At 39.0% G+C, this 13,807-nt stretch overlaps 1 protein-coding gene across 1 annotated transcript in view; it reads left to right on the top strand.

Moving 5' to 3' along the window:
• Positions 1-13,807, top strand: part of rsrc1 (arginine/serine-rich coiled-coil 1) — a 144,129-nt gene extending 130,322 nt beyond the window's left edge. The window contains exons 8-10 of the mRNA XM_053486607.1: positions 8,472-8,578; positions 9,517-9,639; positions 12,895-13,807. Of these exons, the coding sequence (XP_053342582.1) occupies positions 8,472-8,578; positions 9,517-9,639; positions 12,895-12,987 (323 nt within the window). The 3' untranslated portion in view covers positions 12,988-13,807. The remainder of the gene's footprint in view (positions 1-8,471; positions 8,579-9,516; positions 9,640-12,894) is intronic.

The raw sequence follows: 13,807 nt of genomic DNA, 5'->3' as shown, positions 1-13,807 counted from the left end.
TGTGTGTGAATAGAAAGCTGTACTACTCTAATAATATGTGTTACAGATTTAAATATTGTTTTGAAGGAAATTCTGATCTGTGGAATTTATTTCCCTAATAATCATCAGATCTTGTATGAACCTGGCCATTTTTTATTTATTTAAATTTTTTTTATACTGTATTTCTTCTATAGAATTTCCAGCATGATATTTGTGACTTCCATAAACGTGTATTTTGAAACATATCTCTTCATTTCCTCAAAACTCTCTTATAACTTATAATAATAACAAGAAGAAGAAGCTTTTTATGGATTTCTGATTGAGGGTGAAGCACGAACACGTCAGTGTGTTCATTTCTGAGGCCTTGCTTTGGGTCATGAACCTGCCGAACCACAGCTTTTGCTTTGAACAATAAAGAAATAGATTAAAGCAACCTTACAATGGAACGCTTGCACGTGTTGCACGCAGACATTCACCTCCACGGACAGCAGCACGCGTAAACAAACGTGACACGCTCATATCACTGTGCTCAGCTTCAACCCTCCGGGGACACGAGTGACATCTGGCACGAGCTGCCACCGCGTCATCGTGCGTGACCCTACGCTAAACAGCATAGCGGGGTAAGGTGAGGTTCGGGGGGTGGTTGGGTGCGGTTTCTACATCACAGAACACACCAAATCAGAACGGCTGATGAGTTATGTCAGCCGTGTGCAGGACCGCGCATGGTCCTCGTTCAGACACGGCCTCACTATGTCACACGCTTTCCTTTCTCCCCCTGTCTCTTCCTACGACTCTCTCTCCCTCTCCATTGAGATCTCATTTGTCAAGGCCGCCAGCAGCAGGGTATTAGTTATGCAAATATTGACGTGCCGCTTTGGCCTGGTAGCTATCAATTGAAATCAGCAAATCGATGGGCCTAATAGCTGCTCATTACGCACTTGATGCATTTTCAGGGATAGCATCGGAAACTGCCAGCTCGCCTAATCAATCCAGTCAAAAACTATTACCTTGCTCCCAGTCAGACACCTTTTTCATCCGCTGTGCAAGGTTTAAAGCCACCTCATCCTCTGACAAATCCAAAAGCTTCCCCCAAAATAAAACATTCATGGAGACTAAATTCTAACCTGTATGTTATATAAGCTTTAGTGAATGTTTTTCGAATATTAATTTTAATATATTGAGAGTTTAGTAGCTAGCATAATTTGCTGAAGCTGACAAGATGTAATCTAATAACAATATATATATATTTTTTTTTAAAGTTTAGTGTTATTCTATCTCTATCGCTACACGCAGTACATAATGCAAAGATCACATCCAAACTTCATTTCACTTCTGAGTTACGCCTGCAGGCCTGCAGCTAAAAAATCAAGGCTGCTGCTTTCTTCCTCTCTTTACTCCAATTCCCCAAAGCCTCCACCACATACTCTCCATCAGGAGTGGACACAGTTTTTATTTAGACTCCAGATTGGAACAGATAAATAAGACGGGTGCTAATGGGAGAAGTCGAGCTCTGGGTGGGTGTCGGGGGCTCGCCGGGATAAATCATTAGATGGAAGGTTATTGGAAATGCAGCGGGATAAAAGAGCGAAGAAGCCAGTAATTGCCTTAAAGCTCAGACTACAAAGCCTCGCTCGGGCTTTTACAAGGCCAGCCGGCAACAAAGAGCCGTAATTTATGAGCTCAGCGTAAAAGAATAGCATAATTGCATTAAAAATTAATGCTAATGAGGCCCAAAATGGGGAAGGTGGTTGTTATGAAAGTTTGTATTCATCTTCTCCGGCTTGAATGATGGGCCGGTGGCTTGATTAATGGCTTAATTTCTATCAATTAGCAGGCAAAAAGATTCTCCACAGAGACAGGAGGGGCTCAATTGAGCGTTGAATTACATATCTCGGCCTGGTGAGGAGAAGGTAGAAGAGAGGGCAGGAAACCAGCCACTTATCTGTGTGTGTGTGTGTGTGTGTGTGTGTGTGTGTGTGTGTTTGTGGTTGTGTGTGTTGGTATATGACTCTGTTTAAAAATCCAGGTTGAAAAAGCAGCACACAGGTCCTAAGGTTGAGTGCTGCTTCTCCTTCCACATCCACTGTCTTATTTCTGTGTGTGTGTGTTTATTTAGAGTGCTTTTTGGTTGCTTTTATCCTCAGGAGCAACGCCATCATTAAGCCTTTCTCGCCACCTAATTGAAGTTCATGACATTCTAAAGCCCTTTTGAATTTACAGCCATTTGCAACCAACTGCCTGATGATGGGCCCTTGTTTGTCAGTTTATTTATTTGTCTATTTACTTACTTTCTTATTTATTTCTCAGCCGCGACGAGCTCCTCCATAATCCAATTTGTGGAGATAATGCGTTCAATTACGAGAATTAATCAGGCGCAAAGAAATAGGCTTATTTCTTTCTCACTTTTAAGCCTCTTGACGCTCGCTCACGTGCCGCACGGCTACAGAATCGTGCACGTATTTGTCGATACGGCGACATTGGGAAGAAATCTCGAGACCCAGATCGGACCACGTCCTCTTCCGCGTGACGACGGAGTGCAGGATGATAAATCATTACTACCTACAGGTGTGGAAGTGTGTCAAAAGAATGTACGCTTTAAGCATATGGTAGGAATATACAGTATATACCCCCCCAACCTCCATTTAAATTTTAATATTTTATCATATTGAATTTTATCATATTGGAGGATGAAACCCCTCAAGGATGTAAGTGGAATCAAAGGATTTAGAGTTGCAACCTAAACGTGTGGGTTTACAGAGCAGCGTCTCAGAAATGAAAGCGAGAGAAGTTAACAAACACAGATATCTGGACCGTAATCGATTCAGTTCCACTAAAAAAAAAGTATTTTATTTTATTTTTTTCCTACTTCAGACTCCAGGCTTATTGAACTTCCGCTTTCTTAAATTCCAACACTCTTGATGCTGCTTGTTATACTATTCAGCGCTTCATGAGTTAAGGGTACGAGACATGATGTAATAAAATACAAATAATATACTGTATAGAAGTGTATACAAACTTTACCATGAAAAATGTATTCGCAAAAATACCGCGGTCAGATGACAGTATCAACGATGATGCGGCTACTTTTTTTTAATTAATTTTTTTACCCAACTTACTAAATCCAGTCTAACTTAAAGCATGAACCAGTAAGAAACAGGTGCAGATGATGACAGATGATCAGGCCGGTCATTAGTATACTGGTGATGCTGAATGCCGAGTGGTTGGAACAGACGAGAGGAGAAATGAGGTCGCTGCTGAGGTTGTCACGTACAAAAGAAAAAATACATTATTGTATCTTTAGGCACTTTGCAGCCTGTCACTATAAAACATTTATTCCCATTTCTTTAACTTAATGTACAGCGTTTAATTTAATTCGATTTGAAGAAATCAGGGGTGCCTCAGGACTTCTGCATAGTACTGTATTTACAGTATGTATATACAGTATGTATATATAGTATTTTGCTTGCAAGGTTATAGTTATAGAACATATATATATATATATATATATATATATATATATATATATATATAATTAGCATTGTCTCTAAAGATATTCTGTTACTAGTAATTAGCTTTTATAATATTATAAAATTTTATAATAATATCCTTTGGGTAATGAGGTCATGCCTCATCACTTAATATGACTGGAAATGTAAAATGAAGAAAACGATAGATTGATTTTCTTCTTTCTGTGATCTTCAGGAAATCTGGAGTTGTTGCAGCTTCCTTTTGAAAATGTCCTAAAATATGTTGGTAATATATATAATGAAACAGGGTGTTCATATTTTACCTGTAGTTTTACTGAGGGGAAACAGGCAAAATACTGCGAGTTTAGTAGTGTTTTATTTAATGATTTATCTGAGACATTTACCCCTATGTTATTGTGAAGGATGAATATTTATTTAAAATGATGTTACTGGAATGCAAATGACCCCCTAATTGTGGACTCACTCTAATTATGTGAAATGGAATTGATGGAATTTCATGTATTATGTGCTTGATTATCCTTAACTCCATAGTAAAGTCTGGCCCGAAAACAGTGCAACACTATTTTTTTTTATTTTTTATATATGTCTAAATCAATGTAGGAACTTGTGAGAGTGCAGAGCATAGTTGATGAGGCATTTGGCTGTTCAACACCTCCCTCTGCTGGATAACTGTTGTCAAGCTCGTACAAGAGAGAGAGAGAGGAACCGCGCCATAATTTCCTAATTGCAGATTCCTTATTGGAAAGGTCGGCCGAGTTTGCCTACAGCTTTATCTTTCTCTTTCTGTCCATGGGAGAAACAAAGAGCTTCTTACAGCCTTCAATAATACATTGATTTTGATGTCTTGTTGGACTATTTGGGCCAGTTTGCCTTTAGCCGCTTTAATTATTCACGCTTGTTTTAACATTTATACATGCCTAGAAGCATGTCCAAAACCCAGAGTGGTGTTACACACTGGAGATGGAATTCACAGAACATCAGGATGTGAAGCAAAGAAGAAAGGTTGCATAAGGATAGGAAAATACTGTGTACACAACTCGTCCATCTCAAACGCCTCAAAGTTTTCAATTTAATTGTTTTGTTTTTGTTCTTTTCTTTCTAAATCTTTTTCCTGGACCCGTCAGTCGTCTCGTTCTCTTTCGCCGCTCATATTTTTGTGACAAGGGTAATGCGGTGACGATGGACTCGGCGCTCTAAATGAACGTCTTGGATAATGTGTCAATATTAAGTATCAACTTTGACCCGGCTTTGCGCGGCCGGCGGTGGCCTTTCTCCGGCAGCGCTATCGATTTCCAGCTGTCTATGTCTCGCCCGGGTCCCCCCCTCTCTCAGAGTCCATTATTTCTGATTTTCCTATGAAATACATATCTTTCCCTACTGACATCTGACAAACAGCATATGGAAGTCATTTTATCTACCAATAATGTGTTTGTCAAAAAGCATGAGGCTTTTATAGAATCCCGGGCCGAGGATAGGTTGTCACAGATGTGCGCAGGCTTGGTGTGCGTTTCTTTGTGTTGGTGGATCAGTTATTAAGACACTACGTGCACACACACACACACACACACACACACACACACACAGACACAGACACACATATACAGTTGGGATTAATATCAGGGGTGATTGAGGGGCATTGGGCACCGGACTGCTGTCAGGTGAAGGACAGACTGCTGGAGGATATTGTGGCATTTTTTTTTTTCCTGTCCTACTATACTCTTGAAGTAATAAGCACTATTTTGGGAACCTGTTTTCTTTCCCTATTCTCTCTCTCTCTCTCTCTCTTTAACACAAACACGAACATTCTCACAGCTTCAGGACTAAACATTGCCTGTCACTTCACAAGTACATGAGAGTAGTCTTAGAGTGGGACTTCATCAGCACAGGTGTGTGTGTCTGTGTGTGTTTGTGTGTTTCTTTTTTCCTGTGTGTAAATTTGCATAGATTTTTGGCTGCCAGAACAAATTTTATGGAAAAAGATGTGAATTTAAAAAAAAAAAAAAAACTATTTAAATATAGACTTGTTTTGTCTCTGAACCCTGAAATAAACTGCTTACAATTTCAAGGAGGATCGTTCAAGGCAAATAAATGCAGATGAATGATTTTGGAAGCAGAATATTTCAGTGCCGAAGTCAACTAGAATTTAGTAGCTTTAACATGTAAACCTTTCTTTTCTCTCTTTTTTTCTTTCAGAGAGTTTCTCTCTTTGAATATTATTTGAGTTTGTTTTTGCGTATTTTATTATTCTACTTACTGACCTCATGTACAGTACATGGATTAAAATGCACTCATTTTGCACAAATGGCCCTGTCACTTAATAATAATAAATGCACATTGTATCTTTAAATAGGTATCCAGTTTAAACTAAAGTACTAAATCTTTGGGGAAAAATATGTAAAATATGTATATATTTAAAGATGAAGTTATACCCCTATGTACTGTACTGTATGTGAAAACACCTAACAAAGCTTCTTCTGTTTCCCTGGGATCTTTAAATGATCATAATCATTAAGATAAGGAAGATAAATCAAATAAACCAAGCACACAAAGAAAGAAATTAAACATATACAATATAACTTGAGCAGAATTCACTTTAACAAACCATTGGTGTAGTCACGTACAGAACATATAAATGATGTGTTAGTTTCAAGTCTAGGTCTGTATGCAGGGAGAGTCTGTATTTGCCGCTTGTTGCTCCTGTATTAGTGGCTGATTGTTAAGGCTGTAACAAGGCGGTCTACAAACCTACCCCAAAAACCTACCCAGAAAAAAAAAAGTTGTTAATTAAAAATACTAAAACAAATTTCATGCATTTTCTCTTTTCACCCCAGAGTGAGGACAAAAAATCTAAATAATTAAATTATTTTATTTTAATTATTTAATTATATTTGTTTTTCTTTATTTTTCAAGAACAGAACTACATACTGTATGACATCCAGTGAAATGCTTATGCTGTCCTCTTCATTGTTATATAATTGCCTATAAAAATGAGCACGTATAATTAATTTAGGTTTAGGCCATTTCAGGTTCAATCTGTTTGATACGTAAATAAATAATATTGCCTTTGTGGGATTTTTATTCTAACAAATGCAAGTTTCACCTTGTGTGGTTTATGACGACCCATTTCATAGAAAGCTACTGATCTAAAATATAGGTCTAAAAATATAAAAGCTTATCCTGATTGATATTCGAATGTACGAGCGACACTCAAGTCAGTGAATGAAAGCGTCAAAACCAATTGATTTTAAAAGACTCAAACAAAGTACGGTGATAAGACTTTTAGCAGCAGTAAAACATTTGAAAGATGCAAACGTTTTAAAGAAGCCCAGATGTCCCTGAATGCTGATCTTGGCCGAGGTGGCTTTAAGCTCTTAGCCCACTGCAGTCGTCCTGGGAACATTCAGCGAGTGGAACACCTCAATAGGAAACTTATCCAACTTGCTGAGGGGACGCATTTATCTGTGGGAACTGTACACACAAGCATTCACCAACACCTTGCACATTACAGACGATCCGGCTGGGTGTTATTGCCACGTCCCCCGTACAGTTCTGACCTCGCTCCAAGCCATCTCCACATGTTTGGGATGTTAAAGGAGTTCCTGGGAGGCCAGAGTTCAGGCTCGAAGCAGGCAGTATAATCATGACCTACTGAGAGTCCGATCCAGTGTACTCACAAAACTTTCTAGCTCAATGGTATCCGAGCAGTAGTGAAACCGTGGGATAAGTGCATTAGTGTAGCAGGGGATTGTATAGAGAAATAAATAGTTTTTACTCTCGTAAATGTGTTCTGTTATTCTGCTTAGTCAGCTTGCTTTCTTCCCAGAGATGCACACGCACTCGGCCATTAACATGTAGTAGAAGAAAATGAGATTCATCAGATGATCTAGTTCTGAAGCCTACATGCCCATTCTTGGGTGCTTTTAGTGATGGATAGGGGCAAGCTGTGATGCATTAGGTTGTGCAGCAGTTAGTGGTACATTTAGCACCATTTTGTCCTTCTTTGGTTGGACCACTTTTTGGTAGATACCACGCACTGTATACAGAGAACATCCCACAAGGCGTGATGTCTTTGGAGACGTTTTGAGAAGTAGTTTTCTGTCCATTACAATTTTGGCCCTTTAGAGTCTATCAGGACTTTACATTTGCAAGTTTTCTTGCCAATGAACTGAACAAAACTGATCACCAACTATCTACCAGCAAAAAGATGACATGGGCCCTGAGTCTCACCCATGCCTGAGGGAACCAAACGCCAGCCATCCAGTTCGATCCTAAAGAAATGCAGTGTTTGGAAAAACCTACATTAGATCCGTGGTTTTAATCCTATGACCTATCCTATCAGTGTTCAGTGTATGTGTGTGTATGCATATTTTTTTCTTCGACAGTCGGAAAAGAAATAAATGAGTGCATTTTGCTTGTGAGATTAGAAGTGTGTTGTATAAGTGGGATGTTTATGGCTGCTAGGTTTCTCCACCACCACCATCATCGCTGCTGCTTCTGCTCCTAACCGCATAAAAGCCGGAGCAAATATTCATTTATTCATTAAACAAGCAGAGCAGGAAAATGTGTTGTGACATTGGTGGTTAATGTGTGGAATTAATTCATCTCATTAACACGCCAGTAAGTATGTATGTATGTATGTATGTGAAAGAAACAGTAGGCGTGTATAGTGATTCAGATCACGCTGAGTGTATTTATGCTTTTTTTACATCTGAGCCACTTTCACTCATCGATAGGATTGAAGTAGGTAAATTTATTAAAAGCATGCAGCAAACGTAAACAGAGACACGGTTGTCCCACAGATATATTTAAAGTTAAATGACTTGCTCTGGATTGCACTCAGCATTCTTGTGTCTAACATGTTGCCGGTGCAGGAGGAGGTGCAACTGGTTGACATTTATCAAATTGTCCCTATGGCTTTTATCCTCTGTCCTTTTTAGTTTGACCTCCCCTTTGACCTCTTGTCTTTCTCTTTTGTTTTGTTTTTTCCCCTCTTCCCTTTTGCAGAGGAGATCTCTCTCGCCGAGCAGGTGAGGAGGATAAAGGAAATCGAGGCCATCGAGAGCGACTCTTTTGTTCCTCAGGCTTTCAAATCATCCCGGGACGCCACCAAGGTGCGCTCTTTCTCCCACCGTCTATCTCCTCCCTCTCTCGCTTTTTATTTGCCTCACATCTCCTTCCTCATCGCCGTGATTCGATTTGCGGCCCGCCGGCCCACATTGCGACTGCAGACAAACGGAATCATTCCCATTCAGTGCCGTTTGAGCTCCGTCCTGCGCACAATAGCCAGGGTCTGAAAAGCGTCTCCTCGAAGTGTCCGAGCCGTAGAACCTCATGCCCAACCAAAGCCCTCACGGTCACATTTCCAAATTAGATTAAAGACCAATGCTGGCCGATCTCCACTGTCCAAGACAAAAAAAAATAAATAATAACTGGACAGACCGAATGGGCCGGAGTGATAGATTACAGCGGGATAGAGAGCTGATCTGGATTTTTTAGCAGAAGGATATGTGGGAAGACGTTTGCATCAGGGAAATACACACACAGGTACAGTAGTAATAGTAGTAGCTGTGGAGTGAGCATACAGCGCACCATATCATATTAATCTTAGCAGTTACATGAGCTGATTTTAAAGTGTGTGTGTGGACAGGGTTTAGTAGTCTCGTACCAAACGTGCCCAAGGTGACCGAACATGAACAGGTGAAATGAAGACGCCAGTCGTGTCCTTACTGTGCAGACGGTGCCATCATGTGGCCAAACATTAAAACACACCCTAGCACAAACAAAAACAAAACACTTTTCTTTTAAATTGTTAAATTATCCAGGAAATTAACAAACATAAATCAACATGAGTCCTTTTTTTCTCTAAATTTTTCTAATCATTCAGTTAAATAGTATTAAATATAAAAACCATTTATCTATCTATATTTTATTAGTATTATTTCAAAAATAGTATTCAGTGTATAGTCATTGTGTAGTCATACATTTCTCTTTAAAGATCAAAATATGGATTTTTTCTCTTTTCCTGAAATAATAATAACTTTTCACACAGGTAACTGAATCTGTGGAAGCCCAGGAGGCGGGGTCTGGTGCCACACCCACTGTAAAAGAAGACGTCATCTCTCTGCCCACTGTCATCAAGTACAGTAACAGCGACACGCTCGCTCACCCCAGTGTAAGTGTTGAGCTTTAGGTCCAATGCTCATCTGTTTTTTTTTTATTATTATTATTATTTTCATTATCATCCTCCTGTCTTTTATGTATTTGTCAGTGATATTCAGATCTCTTTGTGTTTTTTTTTTTTTTTGTCTCTTTAAAAAAAAAAATTTAAACGTTGATTTATTTTATGTATTCAAAATTGACACATTGAACTTTTTTTTTTATTATTATTCATGCAATAGTCTGTCCTATTTAAGGCTCTACTTTCTGACAGGTTTTATTCCGCCTGTAATATCGGCAGACGGAATGTCCCGCGAAAGCTCTCTGCGGCGGCGCCGCAAACTCGGTTACGCGTGACGGATGCAGATGAGCCTCACGCAGCCTGATCTATGCTAGCAATATGCCTGAGGCGCGCGAGCCCCCCATCGGCAGTAATGATTCAATCATTTAGCCGCTGCGGCTTACTGTATCTACTGTAATTTCAAGTAATTTTAACAGAGCGCAGAGGCCGTGACGGTGTGTGTGTCCTACACACAGATAACACACGGGTAACCATGCAACATGCATCTAGAGAGCATTAGCAGCAGAAGTATGTGTTTTTGTGTGTGTGTTTGTGTGAGTGGTGTGTGGTTGTGTGTGTGTGGCTCCTGTGACAAAGTACAGGCCCTACAGCAAATGCTACAGGCAAAACCTTAACTCGACATAAATGATACACTTATCTCCACTCCCGGAGCCACTACACACTAACACTCTCTCTCTCACACACACACAGATACAACACACACACACACACACACACACACACACAGAGTGTGGGATGGAAGCGATCATTCTTTCCTATCCGCAGATTTGATTTCACGCCTTTCGTGTTGTTTGGATGAAAGTAAAGACTGATGAGCGCCGGGGAAGAGTCTCCAACTTCCAAACTTAAGGAACTCATAAGCCCAACTAATGCGGGAATCACTCAAATCCTGCTTTCACGCTGACACCCAAATCACTGTTATGCATTACGCTGTCATATGCGCTTAGGATACGATAGCGTTTACTGTCGCTCTCCCTCCCCTCTTTCCAAATCGAATCAAGGCAGCGCGCGTCTTATACGAAGCAAACTCAGGCAATTAAAGAGCGAGGCTGGCATGCGTAAACAATATAAAAGAGTCGTTATAATGGGTTACATAGACTTCTGATCTGTGATGTCTGCCATTAGTAGATCTCGGCCAAATGCGTAAAGTGGATTAAGTCTGTAAATAGATTACGAAGTGACGCCAGTGTTAGGGAGAGTACTTGTAGGGAATTTAAAATTACATTCCACTGCCGTTCTTCGAATATGAAAAGACATCTGAACACAAGCCAAGCTCGGTGAACAGGATTAATGAACAGAGTATGCATATATATCAATTTAAACAGCAATGCTACAGATAGTACTGTAGGCTCGTGAAACATAATAAGCCAGCCAAGTTTATCAGTTAAATCCTGATATCTATCTCATTTGTTCTAATTCCATCCTGAGAACTCATCCGTTATGTTCTCTTTGTATTTTTACTACTGCTTTCTTTCCTTCCGTCTTGCTCCAAAGTTATTGGCTTATAATTAAGAACGGATACAATTTCAAGAATACAAGGGTCACGATCACGTTTAATGACCCGACAGTGACCCGCTGGCCGTTTTAGGATTCCAACAGCGACCCTCCAATTTAACCTTCCATCGGGATGTGAACGTACAGAATGTTTCCCTTCATCGGCTGTAACTTTGGAACTGTTTACTTTCATAGGATTACATCAGCTAATAATTCTACAAAGTGATTTTTTTTATTGTGTAATAACAATAAAGCAGCGTGATGGCGAAACAGGAAACCTTGCCTCCTCACGGTTCAGGATTGATCCTTAGGATTGGGTTTTTTTTTTTTTTTTATCTCTGCAGATGTACATACCTATAGGTGGTTTGGTGAGTATAATTTGCCTCGGTGTGATTAGTGTGTCAGTGGTGCCCTCTGGTGGCCTCATATCACAGCCAAGCCTTCCGCTTAAAACACTTTCTGAACATGAATGATTGAATGAACCAAGTTTTATCATGGATTGGATTTTTTGCTTAAGGATTTTAGGAATTATGATAAAGTTGAATTGTGGACAAATGTAAATGAATCACAATGATCTAAAATTAATCCACACTATACTACCAGAAGTTTGTGCACACCTGGCGATCATACTCGTATGTTCTTGTTAAACATCACACCAGATTTAGTCCTTCTTTACTGTAGTCCAGTTTCCCCACTTTGTCTGTTGAAACCATTAAAGTCTGAAATTATGTAACTCCGACTTGCAGGTTACTGCTTAGTATGGAATGCTTAATTATATTTAGAATAAAATTATCCATCTAAAATTCCATATTTTTTAAGCGTTGTTTGAATTTTTAGCTATTGTACAAGTGCTCAGCACTGTGCTGCCTATTCCTTTAATTTGGAGTAACTGAATTTAATGAGATAAATCATCCATCACTAATTAAACCTCCACTGTTGTATTTACCTAGATAGCGAAGCACTCCTAACCAAACCCATACCGCTATACTCTTAGTGTTTACTGTTGTTGATCGCTTACTTTTGAATCATTTATAATATATATACACACACACCTAATGCCTGTACTGGTAGGGCTAACAGTCCGGTGACAAAAGTCCCTTGATAGTGTCATGGGGGAAACAAAAGGCTTCAATAAAGCAGCTAATGGTTTTAAAGTGTGTATTTAAAATTATTCAGTGTGTGTGTATATTTCCAATTCCATCTTCTAATATTGTTTTTATTATTGACTATTTAAAAGCATCCGTCCAAATAAAATGTTTCATCCACGTCAGTCAGTGAAAACCAAAAGAAATCTGTATGTAGCTGATCTCTGGTCCAATAAACATCAGCTAAGCCGTGAAAAGTATCTTTTAAGCTGAACTAGTTCACGTTTTAAAAAATCTAGTCAGTGAACCATATCTGTTTTCTTCCAGAAGTTAATCAGGACTTCTGCAGTTTTATATACTCTCTGCATTAGTTGATAAACCCTGCCCTGTTGATCATTAGGAAATTTTTAAGCTGTGCAAGGTGTCACATCCCAGCACAAGAACTAAGGTCGCCTGTTTTAAACCCAGATTTAAAGCCAAAACCTATGAGGTACCTTAAGTTACAGTGACACTTGCTGGTGAGATTTGGTACAATCCAGTGGTTAGGATTTCCTCACAAACTGTGTTCTAATAACGCTAACTCCCTCTACCCCCTCTCCTCCTTTTTCAGTTATTCATAGACAGAGAAGAGGCGGAGAAGTTGTGGCTGAATCGACTCTTGTCACTGCGCCAGGAGAGGCTCATGGGAAGTCCTGTGGCCTGAACTCAGTTCTGCATAAAGATTTGAAGATCAACTTCTCAAATATATATTTTTTCTTTTTAATAACATTACAGTTTATTAAAAGAGGCAGCTTGATTGATTTCCTTTAGAAAGCTGATAAACATGATAAGTGATTTGTTATGTCATCAGGGATTTTGTTAGATGCATATATTTAGCCTGTGTTAATACTATTAACGATTTTTTCATCGAGTTAAATCCTCAGAGTTCAGCATTAGCACGGTTAGCCGTTTAAGGAATACTTGAGGAATATTTGTTTTCTGTAAAGAGTCTGAGAAATATGGAGTAAAATCACATTATCATACAACAAACATCAAACTCCATTTGCCATTTTCATGCAATGCCAGAAGTATGATGCATTTTACTTTTCCCACGAAGTTGAAATGGCTAAACAAAGTTTAGAAGTAATGTTGTTACTTTGCTGAAACACAATATGTTGTCATCTCATAAACTCTCTCAACCAACCGAAAAGGCTGATTAAATGTTAGTTTAAAAAAAAAGAGGAAGAATATTTATGAACCTGTCCAAATTACTTTTTTTAAATTGCCGAGCACAAAGTGAACATGTTTTTCTAAATGGTATGAGAAACTTTTTGCATTTCACCACATAATGTCACTGCAAACCACATTGTTATTTATTCTGAGGGTCTAAAGAAAAAAAAATACACCCACTTAGTAGATAAAATTCAGTTTTTCTTCTTTTTCTAAAATTGTACTGTGTTTCTAGTATTGTATTGTGTTTTACATCATATGGTAGATTGTTGTTCTTATTGATGATTTTAGAAATAAAATGCCACAAATTCTTG

This window comes from Clarias gariepinus, chromosome 25 (assembly GCF_024256425.1).
Source record: "Clarias gariepinus isolate MV-2021 ecotype Netherlands chromosome 25, CGAR_prim_01v2, whole genome shotgun sequence".
Lineage (NCBI taxonomy): Eukaryota > Metazoa > Chordata > Actinopteri > Siluriformes > Clariidae > Clarias > Clarias gariepinus.
The sequence above is the reverse complement of the archived record's forward strand: the minus strand, read 5'-3'. Positions and strand labels throughout refer to the sequence as shown.